Source organism: Astyanax mexicanus, chromosome 15 (assembly GCF_023375975.1).
Source record: "Astyanax mexicanus isolate ESR-SI-001 chromosome 15, AstMex3_surface, whole genome shotgun sequence".
NCBI lineage: Eukaryota > Metazoa > Chordata > Actinopteri > Characiformes > Acestrorhamphidae > Astyanax > Astyanax mexicanus.
The window spans coordinates 20261426-20286048 of NC_064422.1; the positions used below are offsets into that span (position 1 = coordinate 20261426).

At 39.3% G+C, this 24623-nt stretch overlaps 1 protein-coding gene across 1 annotated transcript in view; it reads right to left on the reverse strand.

The window, feature by feature from the left end:
- Nucleotides 1-24623, reverse strand: part of grid1b (glutamate receptor, ionotropic, delta 1b) — a 566616-nt gene that overhangs the window by 49765 nt on the left and 492228 nt on the right. The window contains exons 6-8 of the mRNA XM_022669150.2: nt 7887-8060; nt 4375-4536; nt 2574-2693 (exon numbers count right to left, since the gene is read on the reverse strand). Of these exons, the coding sequence (XP_022524871.2) occupies nt 2574-2693; nt 4375-4536; nt 7887-8060 (456 nt within the window). The remainder of the gene's footprint in view (nt 1-2573; nt 2694-4374; nt 4537-7886; nt 8061-24623) is intronic.

Below are 24623 nucleotides of genomic sequence, written 5' to 3' on the forward strand. Positions count from 1 at the left end.
TTGGATACAGTTCAGTGAGGATGCCTGTCTAATTGGCTACAAGTTAATAAGTGAGTCTGTCTGATTGGGTGCAGTTTAATAAGAAATACTCTGTATTACTTGGTACAGTTTCCCACAGACAGCACATATGATTTTTTTTCTATATGATCTTCAACTGACTACAGTTCAGTGATTGGGCATAGGTTTCTACACAGAGCTCATCTGTTTTGATGCAGTTTACCACATACATTTTATCTGATTGGGCACAGTTTAATCAGAGATCCTGTTTGATTGGCCTCATGTTTCTACATATAGGGCTTATCTGACTGGGTGCAGCTTGCTACATATACTTCATCTGATAAAAGGGACTGTCTGTCTGATTGTGGTACCGTTTTGTAGAGCAGTCAGACTGAATATAGTTCACAGCACAGAGCCTGCGTCTGATTGGGCAGTTTGCTCAGTAGCTGATTGGTACAGTTCGCAGAGCTCAACTCCTTTTTTATTTACTACTGTTCCCTCCACAGTCTGATTAGGTGCAGTTCACAGCAAAAAAAAAAAAAATGTAGCTGTGTTTGATTTTTGATGTCGGACTGGAATCTGGCTCTCTTCGGAAAGAGCTCATCTGATTGGGCACAGTTTAACATAGACTGTTTTGTCTGAATGGCTATGCATGTAACTTCCACCTCATTACATTTCTCTGCACTTATTTGATTCGGTAAAAGAGAGCTGATGTATTTTCTAAAATAGGAAGGTTCATTCCACAGCAGTGGCTCCGTTTCTCCAGGCAATATAGTCTCCTGAGGAATGGAGGCAACCCGGAGCGGTAAATGCGTAGATTAAAAAACAAAAAAGCCAGTCTGCCTATAAGGAGAATAGAGACAAGAAAATAACACCTCCATCTCCATTACGTTTAATCTGCGAGCCGCACTGTCTGCTGGGGCGCGGTGCTCGGAGAAAAGTGCGAGGGCAGGAAGATGGGCCCCAGCAAGTGAGCTGGAGAGATTGGAGATTGAGATAAGACAAGAGAGGATAACACATCAAGACAGACAGCCCGAGCAACCGCTGATATCTGCTCACAGCCGGGCAGAAGTTTCCAGCCTTGCTTGCTTTTTTCTGTTTTTTTTTTTTTTTTTTTAGAAAGCCTTCTAATTTAGCCAGGAGATGTAGTGAATGTGTCTGCGCTTTAGAACCATGACATATGTCAAATAAACAGCCGCGGTACTCATTTGTCTCCATAGCGAGTGGGGATGGAGTTGGCTGGATTAATGTCTTGTTGGGAGGCGCTGGCTAGGCGAGTGAGGCCGGGCCTCTAATAATGAACAACAACAAGGCTGAGTGCACTTGACGTGCCATTAGCTGTCTTTGCCTTTCATTACAGCTAATAAATGTGGCGAGTGTATGAGGGGACGCTGGTGCCCCTGTGGGAGAGAGTGTGTCTGTGTGTGTGCGAGCTAAATGGCCACAGCTCTCAGGATCCTAACAGCCATAATGCGATACGCTGGGTTCATAATTCAAGCTGGGAATGCTGGGTGATTAAATCTTCATTACCAGTGGACTGTTTCAGTTCGCTCTCCTGCAATATACGTTCCTTTTTTTTTTTTAAATGATAGATGGGACCCGAAGACTTGCTGGAAACAAAAACAAAATGTACAAAAAAAAAAGACAAAGAAAGGCTTATGAAGGAACAGATTGAGATTTATGAAAGGTGCCTCTCGAGGGGTTTAGCCACTCTTTTTAGCTTGACAGGTAACAAAAGAAAAGGCGTCAGTCACTCTTAACTTTTGGAAACAGGCTTGGAAACAGCTTAACAGGCTTGCACCTGAGCCACTCAATTAAAGCACTAATTCTGCCAGCACTTCAAAATGTTAAACCACAACAAGAGCCCTACAGGGAATTTGTCAGAAACCTGGAGTTCAACTGGAGTGGCAGGTACCCCTCCGTCCTCTTTCCACAAAGAACCGTTGACGTGGCCTGTAATCTGCTTGTTGTGCAGCATGTGTTGCTCTGTGTGTGCTTAACCTGGATTACTACGCTGTTCAATTCTGCTTGCTTTTCCACATCGTTAGAAAAGGTTAAATTGAGCCGTAATTGAGAGCAAACTGCAATAAAAGATGACCTTAAACTCGTTGAAGTTCCAAGATCCTGGTGCTACAAGACCATGTAACGAGATACGCTCAAGAACTACATACTGTAGCTACCTTCAATCCTTCTGAAGCCTATACCCTGCAGCTACAGCATAAAGCATGCATTACTTACTAAAGGAGTTTAGAATGTGCAATGCTGGAAAAAGAAGTTTGCAAGCGCTTCTTTGCTAATGCATTTTGAAGTTAGCTCCATCGATGGAGCAGCAGGTACAACAGCTGCCTTCATAAAAGATGAAGCATTTCAGCATAGGTGTTCATCCAAGGAATAGGGAATCCAAGCCCAGAACTCTTAAGGTCTTTCTTTCTTCAGTAAAGTTTGTTGTCTACACCTTGGACTGATGCGCCCTCCAATGATTCAACAAATGCAAAAAGTTTAGTGGTCTTTTAGTGGACTTTTTTTGACAGCTTGCCTTTTCTACTTCTACTGTGTGCTTGTACATTTCGACATACCCGCTTTATGTCTTTTCCGAAGGTCTCGCTGAAGCTGGTGCCCAAAATCTCAAACTGAACGTGCGAGTTGGAGCCGTTGTCCATGAAATCCATAACTCCAGTGAGCCCAGTAATACGACCCTGCAGAGACAGAGGAATGATTTTAAACATGACTTCTTAACAGTTTGTGTAATATTATCTAATACAGCATAATGCCTGGGTAATTATAGGTATCAAATAATGTACAGTATAAGACCCACTGTTAATCAATGGGACCATACTGTAGGACCATTTAAGCTCCAGGGGTCTTGGACGTTAAACAAGTGACTGTATAGATTGGGAAGGCTAGGGTTGCTGAGACCCATCTATCTGTGCCAGAAAGCTCTAGAGACAGATTACAGGCTCTCTGCAGTTCTCTGTGCCTCAGAGAACAAGAAAGAGCCATGAAATTGAAGAGCACATACAAGCCAGTCCACTATCCCTGAAAGCTCAGGACGACCTCAGCTCATCTGGATGAGGAAACAGAGCAGTTGGGACCTGCTGTGAGAGCCGTCGGCTGACCTCTGCAACCCAGTCTCTGTGAAAGGATGTACAGTACAGTGTGTGGGAGGATATAAAGGATTTTGGCTCTTCTGCCATTTGTGCACCAACTGATGGTGTAATGGAAGGAATATTGGCAGAAAATAAGGTGTTTGGGCAATACTGGAATTTGGATTTCTAAAGGTTACCGTATTTGTCACACTAAAAGGAGCTCTTAAAATCCTTTAATTTTCCCAAAAATCATTAATGTCCCTTATAATATGATGCTCCTTATGTATGAATTCTACCAGTCAGGTATTAAGGAGCAGTAAAGCCACTACACTGAAGTACAGCGCTATACAGGAGTTTCAGACGCGCTAGCCCTTTCGCCGTACAGAGGTGAGCATATCAGACTGTAGTCTGTGTGTTTACAGTGTTCAAACAAGCTATGTGGGACGAGCTGCTAGGTAATATCGTCCTGGCTTGCCAGAACACTAAGGGTTCCTCAGTGTAGTGATGTCAGGGGGCGTTAGCGGTCAGCCTTAGTGCTGTAGAAGTTTAGGAATCTAAACTTATTGTAAACAAATTGAAATGCTTTACTCAACCAAAGTTTTCAGGAGAGAAATCTGTGTAGTTAGCAACTAAAATGTCTGGCGTATTGCTATCTTGGTAATTGAAAACACAAGTGCGCCACTGACTTATTTGAACCATAACAAAAGTTTTCTGTCAGATTTTCATTGTTGTCTTGGTAATGCAGTAGTCGTGCTGTGTACGTACGTATGTTTACCCCCGCTTGTAACACAAGTAAAGATGCGCAGCAGTGCAAAACCCAAGTTACACATCAATAATCAACAGAATACAAAAATAATAACATTTCTGTTCCTGTAAATAACCTGCTTGCGCACCTTCACAGCATGAGCACTCAGGTCAGTTTCTTTCTCTACTGAGACGCACAGAAGCGATGCGCCATTAAAATAGCAATGCAGCAATGCGTCAAAGTCAGAGCACACCTGGCTCTTAAAGGGAATGCAAAGTGACACCCTAATTAGTTTATTTCCCGTTATATCCAAATCACCTCCATGATTAATTGAGAGAATTAGCACATGCCTATTTTTTTTTGCATCATCATTATACCAAACACACATTGACATAAATCAAGCTACGCGGTGCACTGTTGACTATTCGTTTGTAAATCGCTAAAATGCGACCCTGAATCTTGTAGGTATGATCTGGAGTCTCATTTTCAGCAGGACAAGAACAAAGAGGTTGGTAGACTCAGGGTAAAAATACTGGATCTCCATACCTTCTGAATGGTTTCTAGCATAGACCAGCCTCCATTCCAGGGCTTGGTTGACTTCCGGATACAGTTCAGACTTGCCATGCTGTGCCACTTTCTGTCCTCCAGCTTTCTGTAGAAGGCGTTAGCAAGCATCAGCACACTGTCGTAGAGGTACAGATTGGAGACCTGGAAATTAGAAACACAGACAGTTGGTAAATAATGGTAGATTTCTCAAGAGAGATGCAGACAAAGATAGATTAAAAAAAAAAAAAAAACCTTTAGTGTTGTGATGTGGTCCAGACAAAACACTGTTAGCAATGTTTGTGTCATCGATTTATTTGTTTTGAAATGTCTCACAGCCTGGATATTATTTTGACTGAATTTACAGTCAGAAAGACATGATATTTTTATGGGCACAAAATCTGAGAACCAGGGCCACGATTGCGCCATAAACATTTTGATCTTTTGATGCTTCGTTTTGAAATGTTTCAAAAGTCTGGGTGTCGTTTTGACTGGGTTTACAGTCCCAAAGTCATGATATTTTTATTAGCACAGGGTGCACACAAACATCTGAGAACCAAGGTCGTGAACTCTCAGCACTCATGTTGAATCTGGATACTGCCACCCAAATAACGGCCCAAAATGAGACAGGCTGCCCATGCACAGACAACAGCAGCGCCAGGGTTTGGTTAATGTTAGTGGCACATTACTTTCAGACCTGACACTACACATAACGACTCCCAAGATCAGATGCATGACTGGAGATGCAATAAATCAAGATACATAAAATTCAACAAGATGCTCAGATGCACTCTGACATTCCGGCGGCTTCAGACAGCTGTGGCTGCTCGGTGCAGAGAGAAGTCTTACAGTGGAATTGTGTCATTAATGCATCACATCTCCGCTGACAGTGCCTCGTTTCTGATTAGGCTCATGTGCTCTCACAGGATACACTCTTCAAAAAAAGAAGAAAAAAAAAACACAAGGGAGGACTATTTTGAGATCTTTTAGCATTAGTTCCTGTGATGTTTGTTTATTAAAAGTAAAACCACACTGTAAAAAAACATTTTCACAATTTTATGGCACCATGATGCTTTAATTTTTTTTGTTATCTTAACAATGTAACAATGTTTGTCATTCCTATACACTGCATTCCAAATTATTATGCAAATTGGATTTAAGTGTCATAAAGATACATTTTTTGTTTCTCAAATAAACTCATTGGTGGTATTGTGTCTGAGGGCTCTTTGGATCACTGAAATCAATCTCAGACACCTGCGATAATTAGTTTGCCAGGTGAGCCCAATTAAAGGAAAACTACTTAAGAAGGATTGTACACATTATTAAGCAGGCCACAGGTTTCAAGCAACATGGGGAAGAAAAAGGATCAATCTGCTGCCGTTAAGCGTCAAATAGTGCAATGCCTTGAACAAGGTATGAAAACATTTGCATTGACCATTTAGGAAAATTAGGGAAAAATTTAATTTGCATAATAATTTGGAAGATTTATCTGTTTAGCCAACTTACATTTGCTTGTTCACACAGTACTGATTATTTTGTTATTTTATTTTTAAGTTATTAATGGTTCTCCGGTTTCTAGCAAGGAGGTGTGGAGCTACTTTAAACCTGGATAACGGTGGCAAAAGTGTTTTATCTGGGAAAGTTATGCACCGCGTCACCCAGTCTGAAGGGTATTTGGACAAACTGTTAAACTTTCTGGATCTTGGAAAGCTGTGGGAGAACGGAGGTGTGCTATTCATCAAAGGTAACTACTTTTTATTATGTTTTACTACAACAAAAGTCCATATTACACCCGAGTTCTTCTTTAAGAATTATGGTCTGAACATGGCTTGCACTAGCACGTTAAAAATGGCTGTTGAAATGTTGGGTTGGCATAGTTATTGACCAAAGCAGCTCGTTCAAACTACATTCATTTGAATACAATACGGCTACAAAACATTGATATTGGCAAAAGAAAAAGCTGGATCTTGTGCACATATGATGTGGGTGGCTAGAAGTACACAATATGGGATTCTGTGAAACTGAATGGCGAGATATAAAAAAAAAACCAATGACATTTAGGAGGAACTTGCTAAAAAAAAAAAAAAAAAAAAAGACAGCTTGGTGGGACTTAATGGCTGAATCACAACTCTTTCATTCATTAATCACTGTTCTCAAACCTTTAAGAGAATATCAATAATTCTAACAGTGCTGAGATGAAAGATTTTGGATGTTAGATAATTGTTGAAAGAGCTCACGTCTTTAGTTCCAAGCAATCCTAACTCTGTTCTGAGGGTAGAGCTCAATGAGAACATTCATTAGAGAAGATTATATAGGTGGGTTTTGTTATTTATGGCAGGAGAAATGTGCAGCTCTTACAGTCGGGTTAAACACTCTCAAGGACAGCTGGCACTGGTGCGGAGGCTGGCGCACTGCTGAGGCTGCACATTCTGAGGAGACGTGTGTGGCTAGTAACTGGGGGAGGGAGGCTGGAAACAAGATCTTCATTGTTTCACAGCTCGCAGTGTCCTTTCCACTGCCACCTGCCAGTCACTGTTTGAGTTCATGTATAAAACATTGCTGCTGTCATCATTAGCCAGCGATGACAATGCGAGATGAGCTGAAAAGATGATGGCCGATGGGATTTGGCAGGTTGCTGATACAACTTGCGCTCGCCCATATTGTCGGCATCAGTAGAAGCGAGCCAGGTTGAAATGTGCCTATGGCGTTCCTTGGCTCTGATTAGCGAAGAACAAAACGAAACACGAGGGTAATCTGTAGATCTGCAACCGAAATTCAGGACATCCCAGCGCTTGGGGGTTGTTTTGTTGAAGCTGTAAGTTTTTTTTATCTGCTTTTTTTATCTGCTTATAGCTTCACAACCACTGCTAACCAGAGGTCAAACATCAGAAAGCACTTAACCCTTGTTTTGCATGAATTATTGAGGAGCAATCGGGCTGGAGGAGTTGCTGCAAAGCGCCACCATCTGTTTCCTACGTTGGAAAGACGGAGCTCACATAATTTTCAGAGCGAAAATCCCAAGTTGAATGAAGGCAAGGCACACTGAGGCTGGCCGCAATCACCACCACCACCATCATCATTTATAGTGGATTACATATTGTATGCTACAACAAGGTTTTTTACACAACCTGGGGTCTATTTAGGATACCGTGCTGTTGGTTTTCCTGGAAGGAAAAAATTCTGAGAGCGATTTCATCATGCCTTTTTGACAGACAGATATTTCTAGCTGAAGATTTCATCACCTTCTGTAAAATATTCAGTGTTGTTTGAGCAAAGGGTGCAGGATGAGAACCGTCCCCGCTGAACTGAACCGAACCACACCTCTCTGCCTGAGTAAGGACCTTTAGAACAGACAGAACGTTGATCCTGGAAATGTATGTCTTAAGGAACTTCATGTAATTTGTAATCCGAGGCATGTGCAAGCTTACATTTAAGGAATGAACACATGACCAACACTGACAGGGGTGGGACTCCCCAAGGACCATCACAGTGACAGCGCCTCGAAGGGAACTGACCTCTAGTGACTGCAGGTAGCCCTCCTGGGGGTCACAGAGAAGAGACGAGATGCGATGGCTGTTCCTCATACAGCTCACACTGCTGTCTCTCCACAGCGGAAAAATCTGCCGGATGACCGTCATCCTTCCCAAGGCACTGTGGGCCAACTCCATGATCTCAGTGTCACTGATCTCCTGCGTAGAGGAAGACAGAAACAGACAGTTAGATAGACAGATTGATTGTCTGTGTCTGACAAGAGAGATAGCGAACAAGAGAGAGAAAAAGAGAGAGAGAAATGTTCCCGACTTAATGCTTTGGGGAAATTATTCGAGCAATTACGTAAATTCCTTAACAGGTGACAATGAATTCGCAGCTTCACAACCGATTGTGTATTCTGCTCGTTTTTGAAGTTATTTGCATTATCATAAAAGGAAATTGAAATGGAACCAACGATGAAATTTTTTAAGATAATGTGCTCATTTCCATTTTGATCTCATCTATGCAGAGACAATTATTGTTAATTCTCCTGTTCTTGCTTCAGTAATTAGCTCAGCATAAGGGAACTGGCATACTCCGGGCCTGTAATAGCTGATGAACCCTCATCATGAGCCTGGTTTGGCCCCTCACTGCACAGGCAAGCACACAACAGCACCAGTGTCCATTAAAACGGTGCTCTCAGGCCCATCCACAAAAGGAGAGTGAGATGGCATAATGATTTCAACAAATTGAATGCCGAGATTGAGGAGAAGACAAGCGGAAATCAATTGCATGGACTTTTTCCTTGCATAACTGCTGGGAGTGGCAGTAATGGGGAGCTTCTATTATTAGAATGAGCCAGTTTTAAAGCAATTTAAACCAGTTATGGACGTTAAAAGGGCTTCAGATTTAGCAAGATGGGAAATGTTGACAGTGATGGTTCTGACCTTCATGGGGCCTGAAGCAAAACTAGATCTGAGGCCCCTTTGTGAGCTGTTTCTATGTATAATGTCTACAAAGGTAATACTAACTCGAATTTCATATAAAGACAACCCCAGCACAAAACTTTAAACATTTTTTGAGGAAATATTCCTCCACACTTTGGCTTGATGTACAGCTTGTGTATAGCAGTATAGTAAATCGTATATTTACTGTCTTCTGTCTTTTGATGTGTAAATAGCTGGCAACACAAGTGACCACACCGCACAGTAAACATGTCCAAATTGTGTCCTATTGTGTCATCGTCTGATTGGCCGGTTCTCTACAAAGAGCCAATCAGTTTTTTGTGTTGGAGGAAAGTGTTTTTTTCCCCCCTTCTGGACAGGATGCGGAACGCAGCGTGAGTAAGAGAAGAAGCATCAAAGCTGACCAGAACGTGGAAGTATATAAGAAGATGGAGAAGGGGAAGGATCTTCACTCTTTCACACAAGGTTGCATCGTTGGTCAATTAACCCTTGGAACCCTACGGACAGATTTTACGTCCAAAATCACACCTTGAGTTCTCAGCTTAATTACTCAGAAACGCATCAGCATAAACCATATATGGTTAGAAAGGGCAGGACCTACTCTTTCTAAAAATCTGCAAGAAATTCAATGGAGAAAACACCTAAAAAATAAGATCTCCTTCAAAGGTTTTTATTTTATTCTTCCATTATAACTCACAACTAGGGGTGTGCCATATCGTATCGTACACAATAATATCGTCAAACATTTTAAATATCGTGAACGATATAATAGCATAAAATATTGTGCCATATCACCCATCCTATTTCCCTTTATATATCTACTAGAGACAGATTATATTTGTCCAGTATCATTTATTTTACTTTAATCTTGGATATATGGAGATATTTGGAGTGCAATATTATTAGTATTATTAGTATCATGATATTCTGGATCATTGACTTCTGTTACAAATCTGATAAAATTCTTGTATTTGTTCATATCTCACTTAGGGGTGTGCAGTATTATATTGTTTTTTATGTAATAATAAAATATTTTATTTATTTATTTTCTTGCAGTGTATAATGTATTTTTTATTATTATTATTTTTATTTAAGTGTTTTCTCATATCGCCAAGAGTATCGTTATTGCGAAAATATCATAAATTATCGGGATATTATTTTATGGACATATCACTCAACCCTACTCACAACCCATAATCAGATGTATTTACATTCACTCTCGGGTGTCTGAGTAAATCACATGACGTCATCATTGCCACTCTTTTCTCAAAGTGTTGAAAAAAGGGACTTTTCCCACTACAAAAAAATATGTGCAATTTGCTTTTCCCCAACCAATACTATTTACATCTAGCGCTTCAAACGTATTTAAATGATGTTCCGAACCAAATATCAGTTAATGAAAAAAAAGTGTAAAACTACCTGTGCTCAAACTAAAGCTAGGCTACCGTGCACTCCTTTTGACCAGGTGATGTGCACAGGGACGGCCTTCAATTGAGGATAGCGAGCAACCGAAGCCGCATCACAGACACGAGCTTGAGGAGAATTAGTGACTTTTTGTTTGTTTTTGGCATTATCATATTTATAATATGCTTCCCAAGAAAAAGTACAGTACTGCGGAGGTGAATGTCTAGAAATAAATATTTGGTATAGTAAATCAGTTTTGTTATTAGTTGGAATATTGGCCCTATTGGCCCTGATCAGGTTCAGGTGTCAGGTTTTTAGTAATCTACATGTATCCTAGAGGTATGATTATCAAGAAAAATAACTCAAAGTCAAAGTAATAAACCATGTTATGAACTATCAACAATATTCTTATGCTTTCAACTTTCATACACACTCTAGTCTAACTATTTTTGAAAAGATATCTTAGGTGTGAATATATTTAAAGTCTATACATTCAAAAATATATAACATTTTGACCAAAACATGGCCAGTTCCAGGAAAATGTAATTTCAATTTTAAATGATTACATTTTTGAGCAGCTGTATGTCTTCTGGAGTAAAAGAGCTCATGGCTCTCATGTGACTGTCTGATATAATTACTGTGTTATAAGACCTAAAAGAGGAACTATCCTGACAACAAAAAAAATCAGAGAAATAAACAGACCAAAACAGGCTAGGGTTCTACGGGTTTTAAAAAAATCGACTCCATTTCCCCTTTTTATTTAGTCACATGAAGTTCTTCTTCCAGGATGCAGACTGGTCAGCTCATCCTGAGCCACCTTAAACCTGTTCCACCCCACTGCAGCTTGCTGTACTGTCTCACACACTGTGACTTACTTTATTGCAAATTGGGTCTACCAGCTCTTATGCCATTTTAGTGGACCCTAATAGACGCAAATACCTACTTTTAAGCATAAGTGCGTAGATAAGAAAGGTTGAAATTAATATTATGCCTCTGTGCTGACAAGGTAGTTACATAATAACTACCAGATTAAATCGGGGGCAGCTGTTAAACGGTAAAAACGCATGTTACTTCAGAGTCGGGGGAAAAGTGCATGAGCCAACATCCAGCTTGCGTCATACTGCGAACAAAAAAACAGGCTCCGAAGCCAGGGCGACATGTTTGGAGCGTATTTAAGTGGTGATTTTCAGCGTGTGCTCCATTGTTCATTGGCATTTACTAGCCTGGCTTTGGGCATGCAAAATGACAGGATAATTACATAGAACCTGCTAAGTGAAGCTCCATGGCCATGGCTATAAACAAGGCTGGGGTGTAATGGAATACAAGTATTTGCCATGCATATTCAGTCCACTTTGCATTTAGAAAAGGTACAAAGGTGTAAAGGTTGCTCCGCAGGGTCCTAATGCCAGATACACAACCCATTTTTAAAGCAATAGTTGAATATGTATGAATAAATTATTTCAGCAGTTGCAAGATCAGGCCTCAACCATATTTAACCATAAAATAAGTTTAATCACTTGGTGGTGATGCTTTAGTATATACAGCTCTGAAAAGAAATAAGAAACTAATTAAAATTATGAGTTTCCTTGATTTTAACAAATTACAAACTTCTGTAATATAATCTTTGAGGAAGATGGATGACCACAAGCCATCAAACCAAGCTGAACTGCTTGAATTTCTGCACCAGGAATGGCGTAAAGTTATCCAAAAGCAGTGTGTAAGGCTGGCGGAGGAGAACATGCCAAGATGCATGAAAACTGTGATTAAAAAACAGGGTTATTTCTGAACTCTTAAAACTTGAATATGAACATTATTTGAGGTCTGAAAGCTCTGCATCTTTTTTTGTTATTTCAGCCATTTCTCATTTTCTTCAAATAAAAAAAACGGTACCACTTTAAAATAAGACTACATTTATAAAGGGTTTACAATGGTTTACTTTACGGTTAGTTTATTAATGGTTACTAATTAGGTTGTAAATGTCTTAAAAATCATTAATAATCAGTAATAACACATAATTTGAAAGGGCAACAATGACCTGTTGTTGTTTGCCAAATAGTGAACCCACAGCCGTCTATATCGTTGCCCTTTCTACGTATGTGTTTTAACTGATTATTAATGTTTTTTAAGGCATTTACAATTGAATTAGTAACCATTTATAAACTAATTGTAAACCATTTATAAACCCTTTATAAAGGTAGTCTTATTTTATGAGCCAAAAAAACTATTTGCAATTTGGGAGAAATGTTTTCTGTAGTTTATAGAATAAAACAACAGTGTTCATTTTACTCAAACATATAATAATAAAAAGCAAAATAAAAGAAACTAATTTAGAAACTGAAGTGGTCTTCAGTTTGAAGTGGTCCAGATCTGCATAGTATACTATATTTACAAATAGAACTTTTCAAAATTGCGACAGTCACCCATTATCAAAAATTAATTTGAAATATGAAAGGAAGTGTCAGATTGTAAAGCAATTCATAAGAAAGATAAAGGTTATCAGGAACAAAAAATGGTTGAAAATGTATGGTAGGCACCAACATAAACAATGTGTTCAACAGATTTCAACAGGATGATGCTTGTCCACATGCTACTGCCATTTTATAATCTTGCCTTAAAGACATAGATGTTATTTGCTATGCTATTTGACCTGCTATTTAATGCACAATCAACAGTATTACTTTACTCGAAATCTGCAGGAATATTCAAGCTGCGTGAGATTGATTATCAAAGGACACCATTAAGAACCTCTACATCTCAATGCTCAGATGTCTGGCATGTTCTATTACACATGCATTAAATACAGTATATCGGCAATACAGACTAGTTTTGAATGTGTTCCTCAATTCATATTGCCCTATTAGAACAATTGTTAGCAATTAATTTTCCTTGTGACTTTTATCTGACTCTTACTGTACCTTACCTTCTGTGTGCAACCACTACTTTTAAGATAGTGTGTGTATATGTGTGTGTGTGTGTGTGTTTATATAAGTTAATGCTACTTTTAAGTATCACTTACAGTTTCATTTGGTGCCCTACAGTGAAAAGTTATCACCCTTTCTTCCGCACTACCTATTAAAAAGACATAAAAGCAAGGAAACCATCCAAATTAAGCAGCAGTGTGTATAGTTCTCCCCCTGTGCCTTATCAGGATGCTTTCTAAATGTATTCTGAATGAATTAGTGTACAGACTCCAACAGAATACGCTACTAACTACATTTAGGACAGTGCTTTCAGTATTCAGCCAGCACTACTTCTTCTTTTTTTCATTCCGCCCAGCGCTTACTATAAACGTACCTCAAGGGGAATGAGAGTTTGTGCATATGAAGCATTTCTCCCAGTGCCCTTTCCTTTCCCTCTTATCCTTATTCGGCTTTTCACATTTAGCTGAAAGATAATCCGGGCCGTCGAGACGACAGACACTTTTTAATAAATGAAACAAACCGGATGCTTTAATGGAATATTAATCGGCAAAATGCCATTTTTCTATTATTGATGACCTCAGCTTTACAGGTAGAAAGAAGCGGTGAAGAGAGCGTCGCTGCGGGGCCTGGCAGACCTTTTCTGTGCCATCTCCGACACTCGGTTAGTAGGTAGCGATAACCGGTAGGGTGAATGACCTAGAAAAAGGTGGCAAAGTTAACATTCTTTTCCCATTTAAAGCCATTTAGATGTGTGTCATCCCGAGCTGGTGGTGGGATTGAGAGATCCAGGCGTTCACACTAAAAGCCTGCCAGTGTTTTCACCGCACCAAGGGGCTCACGATGCCCCTCTTAATTTCACACTCTGTTGTTCCCAACATCTGTGGGACGAGGTGGGACCAAGGGGTGCGGAAAAAAAAAAGCGTTGGGTTGAGGACAAGCTGAACAGCGTGTCTCGAGAAAATGAACTAACTCGGAAGTGACCGGTGTGATGGAGGGTAGGGTGGGTGGTGGGGGTCTGGGTCTGGGTTTCGGTTTGGGTAATGGCCAAAGCCTGGACTGATTAACAGCATACTAAGTCAGGCTCCTTCTGCAGCTTATAAGTGCACTTGTGTTCAGTCATGTGTTGCTGCCTGGGCCTAGGCGGTTGCATTTGCAGGTAATCCACTGTAACTAGCATGGATTTCTGAAGCCTTGGGTACAAGGCACGACATTTAAAGACGTACAGTAGCAGACTATAAATAAGACTGGGTTGCTCACAGTAAACCAATGAGTTTTCCTGATCATTTTTATGGGAGATGAAGAAAAAAAATGTCCACTAGTTATCATACACTAAACAGCTTCTATTTGCTACTGAACTGAAACAAACATGCCCCAAAATAGGTAAAAAAGAAAAAAACATAAAGTACAATAGCTTGCTGCCATCATCGTTTGCACCACGCAAAACCACGCTTTGGATAAAGAAACGTGAGAAAACAGGGTCAGCATGGTCTGTAAAGACTAGTGATGGAGGCTATGCTACATACAAAACATTAATGCAGTAAGCAGTAATAGTAGCTTCTTATTATTACCATTCCACCTTAAAGCTCCACTTGGTAGGATTGAGATTTTGTGCTCGCGGGCTCCCCCTGCAGTTGTAGAGTGTATTAAAATGTTTCAGGCGGATTAGTTTCTCTTTCTCGATTTCTGGCTTTCACAGACATATTCGGTCTCTTTCCAGCTTCTGCCAGATTGTTTGTATGTTAGTTTGCAAAGAATGAACCAGTAGTCCTTGTAGAACTGTTAGAACTAAAGGTCGGAAAGCAGGTCGCAGTTTTTGCAAGCGTTGGTCGCGGCCGCCTCAGAAAACTTAGAGTCTGGTTTGAGGTCAGAGGAGCTCCGACACAGAGAAGAGAGCACTGCTATTCCTCCTATTACACCTCAATGCAGCGCTGCAGTGAGTTTCAAGCTGTAATTTTAATCCTTTAAAAATATCAAAAAATCAAGGAAATCCTACCTAGTGCTGCTTTAAATGGTGCTATAGTATTAGACATATACTGTACTTACACCAGAATGTAGATGCTGTATCATTTAAGTTAGAACATAAATTTTAAATATGAAGCCGCCTAATAAAAAAAAAAACTTCAGCTAGCTGTTAGCGGCTAATGCCGCCCAACAGTGCTACACTGAGGAACCATGAGTGTTCCGGTAAGTTAGGAACATATATTAGTTAGCAGTTCATCCCACGTGGCTTGTTTTAACACGGTAAATGTGCAGACTAAAGTCAGGTATACTCACTTCTGAACGGCAAAAGAGCTAGCGCGGTAAGCAGCTAATGCTAATGCTGCTCCAGCAGTGCTACAGTGCTTAAATTTGCTGTTATTCAAAATGTTATTGCAGTTCTGTTGATGTGTTCATCAGGAGCCCCACATACCATTCTCTATTCTCTCTCTCCAACTGTCGACTCTGACTGTTAAAAAATCTGCATCTCCAAAAAACTGGATGAAATATGGTGTTGTGTAACCCCAGCTTAATTGTCTTCGATGATCTGAAATCCACTGGTGGACCTGTACATTTCCAGACAAATAAATGAGCTATTCTCTCTGTTGTTTGCAAGAAAGACCATATCAAAGCATCTGTAAAAGTCTTTGAAGTACCTACGACCCAGCATGAAATACAAATGCAACTGTATTAACTCCTAACTATTGATACAAAAACACTGGAGGATTATTAGAACATTATAAAAAGGGTAAACAAGATGTGCCTGTTTAGTTTGCCAAAATATTAACACTGCAAAAGCCCAGAATGAAGCGTAATATTGCTGCCATACAAAAATTCTCAGTTTATTTTCACTTTTTTTGATCGTGCTGTGAAAATGTCATGTTGGATTGACGAAATATGATTGTTTTTTAAAAATAATTGGAATAAAATCCTTTTATACATTGGAAGTTAACAAGGATTTTTTGTATAGTCTTTATTTTGTATCTAGTTCTGAAGATAAAGTTTTTTCCACAAAAACATCCCTACATTTCCATAGTCAGTCATACTGAGGCATTCATATGTGTGTATATATATATATATATATATATATATATATATATATATATATATATATATATATATATATATATATATATATATATACACACATACATACATACATACATACACACTAGTGCATCTCAAAAAAAAAATATCTTTGAAAACTTACTTTATTCCAGTAATTCAGATCAAAATGTTAAACTCATATATTATATAGATGTATTACACACAGAGTGATCTATTTTAAGTTTTAATTTATTTTATTATTGATGATTATGACTTATGACTGGCTAATGAAAAAACAAAAATGAGTGTCTTAGAAAAACAGAATATTATATAAGACCAATTGGTAACAAAAGAAACAAATCCATACCATGTGTTTACAGTGGTATTGTGTCCTGAAAGCAATCTTGTATTTTGTATTTGTTTTGTTATTTACTGTGGAAATTAAAAAAAAATAATAAAAAAATTGTTAACATTTGCAGTTTATTTAAATACATTTCAGTTTCGTTTTAGTACACTTATTAGGATAATATTTCCTAATATCAGTATTTATTACAGCAGTGAACATTCTTAAATGAGTGAATTGAGTAATGTCTCAACTAATTATTAATTGACACTAATTAAGAGATAAGACTAATAATTCATTTAATAAATTAATACATTTTAATGCTTAAGAATGTTGTTATGCGACATTAGTTAAAGAATGGTCATAATTAGTGTGATTATAGTTAATTAATGTACCCTTATTATAAGGTGTTAACAATTATTTTGTTACATTATTATTATTTTTTTATTTATTCTTTTATATATATATATATATATATATATATATATATATATATATATATATATATATATATATATATATATATATATATATATATATATATATATATATATATATATCCAAAATCAAAAGTCTTTGTAAAAACCATGGCAAGTTACTGTTTTTTACAAAACAGACAAAAGTTTACAGCTTTGTTCTTTCCCCTAATGAATATGTGAAACTGTTACTAAATACTAAATATAACATTCTTATTTATTTTTGGCTGTAATATATTCTTGAATTAATAAAATATGTTTCAGTCAAGAATATTTTTCTCACAGAAATACCCTGAACATTTTGATTTTATGTTTTTCTATGATATTATGTTTCTCATGGGCCATATTGCCCACCCCCTGTTGCTCAGTCACACAGCTTCAGAATCAGAGCACTCCTTTAATATTTGCAATCAATTTAATGGAAATCTTAAATCTCTTTATTTCATGCTCTTTATTTTCAGTCTGCTGCCACTCTGGGGTGTTCTTCAGCAGAAGGCAGATGGATTCTGGGTAAGAAATATGAAAACCCTTGCTATCAGCCATCGTAGCGGGAAAGTCTGGCGCAAGAGGGGCTTAAAGGCTACTGAAACATTTAATCTTCACCAAGCAAAGCAAAGCCTCTGACAGAACAAGGGGAATTGCGTTAACACAGACCATAACTTGACACTTAGAAGTGGTGAAGCCTAGCCAATCGTGACCCTTTACTTCCTGTTATTAATGTGTAATGAGCACCCAAACCTGAATAAATCATGAGAACGAGGGATTCGAGGCCACGCAGTACGGGTTGATCCCGGCGTTTTGCAAGCATATACAACAGGCAATCGACGCACAGTGTTGTCTGAAGCTGCATACATGAATATTTAATGGCTGCTTATAGCGCATCCGAGAGCGTGCGAGTCATAAACGTAATCTGGTAAAGCTACAGCGCAAACAGAAACACTGCGTTTCAGGGACGGCGTTGGTGAAGCTGTATTCATATTTGCGGGGTTCTGAAGGAAATGCGTTCCCAAACGATCTATTAAACGCCATCTGCTCATGTATGTGTTTCTCTGTATGCAAATAGCTTAGTAAGTGCACTAATCATCACATGCCATGGATTCAACGACACTGGGAGGAAGATAATGCTGTAACAAGGGAATAAAAATACGTAGGAAACAATCAATTTCTTTTACACCCTATTAAGTATGCATAGTGAACACAGGAAGCAAGGAAGCAAGTGCATTAACTACAGAAGACAAAAGCACTTGTCATAAATAGGGAATGTAATAGGTAGGGAGCAAGGTCTTATCTTAATAGTGAACCTTTCAATTTGTACCGTATTTTTCGCACTATAGGGCGCACTTAAATTCCTTTCATTTTCACCAAAATTGCCTTATAATCCAGTGCATTTTATGTATAAATTCTACCAGTCAGGTTGTAAGGAGCAGTAAAGCCACTCTACCAAATTGCAGTGTTATACAGGAGTTTCAATTTAGTTCACCAGCACCGGGGCTCGAGTAGCATTAGCATTAGCCGCTAACCTCTATTTCCTTGTTCAAAGGTGTTATTGGTCTGTAGCCTACTCCTAACCCTGGCTAGCACTGCTGGAGCAGCATTAGCATTACCCAAAACAAACTGCACTCACTATGTCCCTGTTCAGTGGTGAGTATTATCGGGCTGTAGCCCGCTCCTAACCCTGGCTAGCACTGCTTGAGCAGTTAGCCGCTAAGGCTAATGCTCCAGCCTAGTGCTGGAGAAAATGGCAAAGCTTACTGTAAATAAACAAAAGTGCTTTACTCACCCAAATAAACAGTTTTCAGGAGAGAAATCTGTGTGGATTAACACCAAGCGTTGGTTTGACTTTCAAGGAAAGTCTTTTTTTATTACAGTTTTGTTTACTTAGCTTAGCTTTACCTAACTTAGTTAGCTACACCCCACCACCACCACCCAGTGGTGAGACCTTCTGAGTTAGAAGTTTCTTATAGTATCTCTTAAAAAAATATGGTGATTTGTTTCCATTCTTCCGTTCCGTTACCATTCTTCCATTCCAGTTCTTGACTGATTGGTACACCAGTTGAAGAATTGAACATGTGGCATTGTACATGATGCATTAACCACCAACAGAAGTTCTGCAGGAATCTGAAAGAGGTGTCCAAGTTCTAGTTGTATATCTTTGGATATGGACGTGAGTAGTAGTGTTATCTGCTAGTTTCAGGTGTTAGACGTGAAAAATAGCGTAAAAAGTGTAGTATGGTGCTGGTTAGCAAACGTACCAGTAAAAAAAAAGAAACATAACAATAATGAATGTTTGTACAGCTTATAGGCTGGTTTATACTTTTACATTGAGTCAATGTCTTGCCTATGACATACAGTAGCCTGGATTTATACTGCTGCATTTACCGGTATGTGTCTGTAACTTTGCGTCACTCTGTAGTTCAAAATGTGAAGGTGGGAAGGTGTTGACGGGAGCATGAGGCTCGGTGGAGCAATTATACTGCTGCTACATTTCTGGAGAGGTATGCGTCAGGCTGTTGCATAGGCTACAATGTAGAGTATGCATCAACTACATAATTAACTACATAGGACAAAAGCATTTGTCATAAATAGGCTATGTAATAGATAGGGAGCAAGGTCTAAGCTTTACAATGAACCTTTCGATTTGTAATGGACTTCCATTCTTCCATTCAGTTTTCCATTTCAGTTGTTGACTGATTGGTACTGCAGAACTGAAGGTCTAACACATTAACCACCAACAGAAGTTCAGTAGGACCAATCACGTTCTGACTTGCAGTTGGCAGGACACTTGTCTTTTTCACTAGTTTCTAGGACTAGTCACTCGTGACCTTCTGAAAGTTCAGGTTGCATATCTTCCAGTTTGGAAGTGGATGTGAGGTGTAGTGTTAGCTGCTAGTTTCATTTATTAGAAATGGAAAGTAGCATGAATTTAAGGCTGGTATAAGCTGGTTCTTGCTTGTCTGGTGCAAGTATGATGCTGGTTGACCAACTTACCAGTAAAAATAAAGATAAAAAAAGGTTGTGCAGCTTATTGGCTGGTTTGTACTTCTGCGTTAAGTCAGCACGTTGCCTACAGCTTGACCTACACAGCGGGGTCCATGACTTTGTTTTGCTCTGAACAAAAGGTGAATCAACTATATAATTAACTACATAAGATGAAAGCAATTGTCATAAATAGGGTATGTAATAGGTTGGGAGCAAGGTCTTATCTTAACAATGGACCATTCAATTTGTAATTGACTTCCATTCCTCCATTTACACTTCTGCATTGAATCGACAAATGTGGAAGTGCTTTACGCAGCAGGGTGCAGTGTGGGCGGGAACATGAGGCTCAGAGGACCAATCACAGCTGCTGCTGTCTGTGACCTACAATGCGTAGGTACATTTCACGGGAGGTGCGCTTTGGTATACGCCGTAGGGTATTACTCAACATGAAGGAAGTGTTGGCTATGATGTAGGTTTGACGCAGAAGTATAAACTGGCCGTAAGTGGTCACTAGGAAGATGTTTTTGCTAGGTGGTTGCTATGTTGTTGTTTGATGGTTGCTGTGGCTGTTATGTGTCTAGGTTTATTGCTGGGATGGATGTATTAGGCAATTCTAATAATGTGGTCCTAAGTTGGGTGTTTCCTGTGTACAGCATTTGTAGCATCAGCTTGTGGTTATCACTTCCAGGCTGGTGATAGGCAATACTACTTTTTTAGTTATTTGATACTACTATTTTATTTCTATTTTTCCCATTTTACACGGCCAATTACCCAGCCCACTTAATAGTACTCCCCCTATCACTAGTGATGCCCCAACACAAGGAGGGTGAAGACTAGCACTTGTAAAGTCAGCCACCACCCTATTTCGGACTGTTGCTGCTACAGCATTGACGAGTAGCATCACAGTGCGCTCGGAAGAAAAGCGCAGCTACTCGGTTCTGATACATCAGCTCACAGACGCCTCGTGCTGCGGACATCACACTTTGGAGTGATGTGGGGAAAGATCGCCATCTACGCACCCAGAGAGAACAAGGCCAATTGTGCTCTCTCAGGGCTCCGGTAGCTGATGGCAAGCTACATAAACAGGATTTGAACCGGGGATCTCCTAATCATGGTGGCAGCGCTGTTTTTGCTAGGTTGCTGGGATGGGCGATAGGCAGTTAGTATGATATCCCAGGTTTTTGCTGTGGAGTTGCTAGGAGGATACTATGGTGTTGCTAAACTATTTCTTGGTGGATGTTTGCAAGGCAGTTGCATCCCAGGTGTTTGGTATGGGGGTTGGTATGATATCTAGATGGCTGTTTTTTTAAATCATAGGTAGTTGCTATAGTGTTGCTAATTGGTTTCAATGGTGTGACAAGAATTGGCGATAGGCAGTTGCTATGGTGTTGCTATGCTGCAGATCATTGCTACAGTGTTGCTAGGCTTTCTAGGTTTCTGGGTTGTCGTTTTGTAGAGTTTTGCTAGGTGTCTGCTGTAGCGGCTCAGTGGTTTAATACCTGGTGCTAATTGAGATGTTGAAATATTTTTAATTGGGCGCCAGTTATTAAATTAATTTAATTAGATTAATTAATTAATTAATTAATTAATCAAATTAATTAATAACACAAGACATCTCAGGGTGTGGTTTCTACAGGTGACAGAAATTTTCATAACCAAGTTATCCAGAAAAACACACTGAAATGACAGGTTTTGTAAAATAAAAGTATTTATTAAATCACACAGATATGAGTAAATAATTCATTAAAAAGTCATAAATGTAGCCATTAGCTATCAAATCATAGTGTAGAATGATAAATGAGAAATAAAAGAACAAACACGTTATAATGCTGATATGAAAGGAATAAAGATTAATATAACTATTAAGTGAGTATTTCTAAATAAGGGTCTAAGGCATTTTAAGTCTACGAAACCAATTCTTATTTCCAACCAAGCCACTCAAAATGAGTCATCTATACTAAAGACGCTCTATTAAAGACCCGACCAAACCATGACCAACAGACACCATCTGCCGAAAGATTAAACCCAGCTCTGCCTTACTCTGAGTTGTTGAAGTGGGCCTTGGTGACGTCCGCCTGGGTTGGTCGTCTGCTGCTTCACCCCGAAAAAGGATCACGTGAGCCTGTCTGCAGGGTGGGTGGACTTCCTGTGTCAGCACGGAGCCCCATTAGAACCCACAGGGAAATCCCTTCGCTCTCAGGTGGCTTGCTGGTGGCCTCCGGACCGCAGATTTCTGGGTTGGATCTGGCGGATCTCTTTTTCAGCTGTACTTTAGCTAAACTTAGATGGAATAATGCTTGGCTTCGTAGATTGTAAAATAACCTTAGATATTTTAACTAGGATAGCTAATATTAATATACTTGAAGATTAAATGCACTAGTCTAAGAAAACTAACTTAAGATGACTAAACTAACAGTCTATCCTTCCTCCATCTCTGGGCTCCCTAACCTCTCTCCTCTAACTGTTTTCCTCAACTCATCTTCTCCAACTCCTTCTCCCACTCCTTCTCTAACTGCTTCTCCTCCAACTGCTCTGACCTGAACTGGAAACTCTAAACTGGAAAACTCCAACTGGCAACTGAACTGTGTCTGCCCAGTTTCACTATTAGACTCTGTGGCCTGTTTGGCCCTTGAGCTCCGATTGGCTCTGTGGCCCAAGTGTCTGTGTTTTGATTGGTCTAGGAGCAATTTCAAACTTTGGTGGGGATTCACAAAGGGCCATAAAACCCCCCCTCGCTCACATGGTCAGCATGCTTCAGAATTTTTCTAATAGATCAAACCAAAAGAAAACTCAATTAAACAGTGGATCAAAATACATTTTTCAGCATATCAGTTTGTGAGGATAAATTCAGGAAACAACAATCTTACAATTGAATCACAATAAATGTAATATATATATATTTTGCCCACAAACAGTTTTGTAATACTCAAGATAATCTTAGGAATACAATGATGGATGGTACTCTGTCAGAAAGAGATCAAGAGTCATGTTATTATTTAAACCCAATTAAATCACTTAAAAGATAATACATGGTTAAACCACTGATAACCAAGTAAAGCTAAATTATCAAATGCTAGTTAAACCTTGTTGATTCAGACTTGAATGTGTAGGAGAATTTAATCAGGACACATCCAAACACATATACCATATACCAGACACATATACCATTATCTAGTAAACATTCTATAAAACACCTTTTTTATATAGTCAATATATATGTATTTTAAGCAAAATCTTCTCAGTGAGAAATTCCTCTCCCTCTGCTGTGTTTAGATAAGCGGCTGTCGTCGGAATTTACGACCGTGGGGGAAGTTGGTGAAGTTGGTGTTGGGAATTTCCAAGGCATTCATTAAGTTTTGAACCCTCTCTCAAGTCCCGTAGTCCCGTCCTTGTCCTGGTGATTGTGCTGTTGGCAAAACCACAATTGTGCACAGTTCCAGATGTTTAAACATTAACGGTCCTAAATCCAGATTTACGACTGACAGCGTCTGAAGGAATGTCAAAAAAGAATTTAAAAATGTTTACCCTGACTTGCATTTAGGGTTCTCGAGCGAGGCTGAGTGAAGAAATAGTCAGGAAATGTCATTTTGAAATTTAAGGCTGTTTGAAAAAGATAACTCCAAGGCTTTTAGAGTGTTCTGGGGGTTGAAGTTCCTTATAGACCATAAAGTGGGGGTAGTGTGTGTGTGTGTGTGTGTGTGTGTGTGTGTGTGTGTGTGTGTCCAAGCGATGCAGGAATCCTCTGTTTAATCCACTACATTCCCCCCCCATCGATCGATGGGCCACTGGACGTTGGGTCATCGGTCGATGTCAACGTGGATTTCTGTAGACAGAGCATGTTAGGGTACATCTTTCATGCAATTGGTGTCTTGTTGGTCATGCTTTCTTAAGACAATCTACTACAAGGTCGCTGACAGAGTTTTTGGTCTAATGGATATACAATTTCTCTGATGATCAGTTTTTTTTTTTGTTGTAGCTATTGGCTTTTGGTTCTGAATAGAATAGTTAATTTAATGTGATAGTGTGGCAACAAGCATATGAAAGGGTCACAAATAGTTTGCTAGCTATTTGTTCCTTTATAACTTTATCAAGACAACCTACCCATAAGGTATGCTTCAATAATTAGCCACTACTTAGTCAACAATTGAGAACAATATAGCGGAGCAAACGTAGTCAGAAGGGAAACAAAATATGTTTGGGCACCTGAAGAGAGGAGAAAGAGAAAAAAAAAATTGGCACCCCCCCTCTCCACGTATTTATTATACTGCTATGCTAATGGTTTGAAATGGTGATTCAAACACTAGGTTTAACAAAATATCCAATTTGTTGTGAGTTATGCTACTTGGATAGGTGAGTTCCAGACAGTGAATGTGTGGTACTTTCTCAATTTAACAATTGCGTCAGGCCAGAAAATGGTGGACAATGAACACTCAGTGTGTGGCCCAGTATTATGATTTAACCTAGGGCATTATTGGTCCCGACTTGTCCCATGGGGCTTTTGCATAGTTTAATTGGGTTACAGTGAACTTGTTTGAGAATCGGTTTAATAAAACACTGACGATGCGGGATCTGGTTCCAGATGCGAGACAGTTTGTCTGCCTCTGCATGAGGACCAAACCAATGAGACCTGAGCTCGCGAATTGTTTTGCCAGTGCTGTGCTGGGACCTC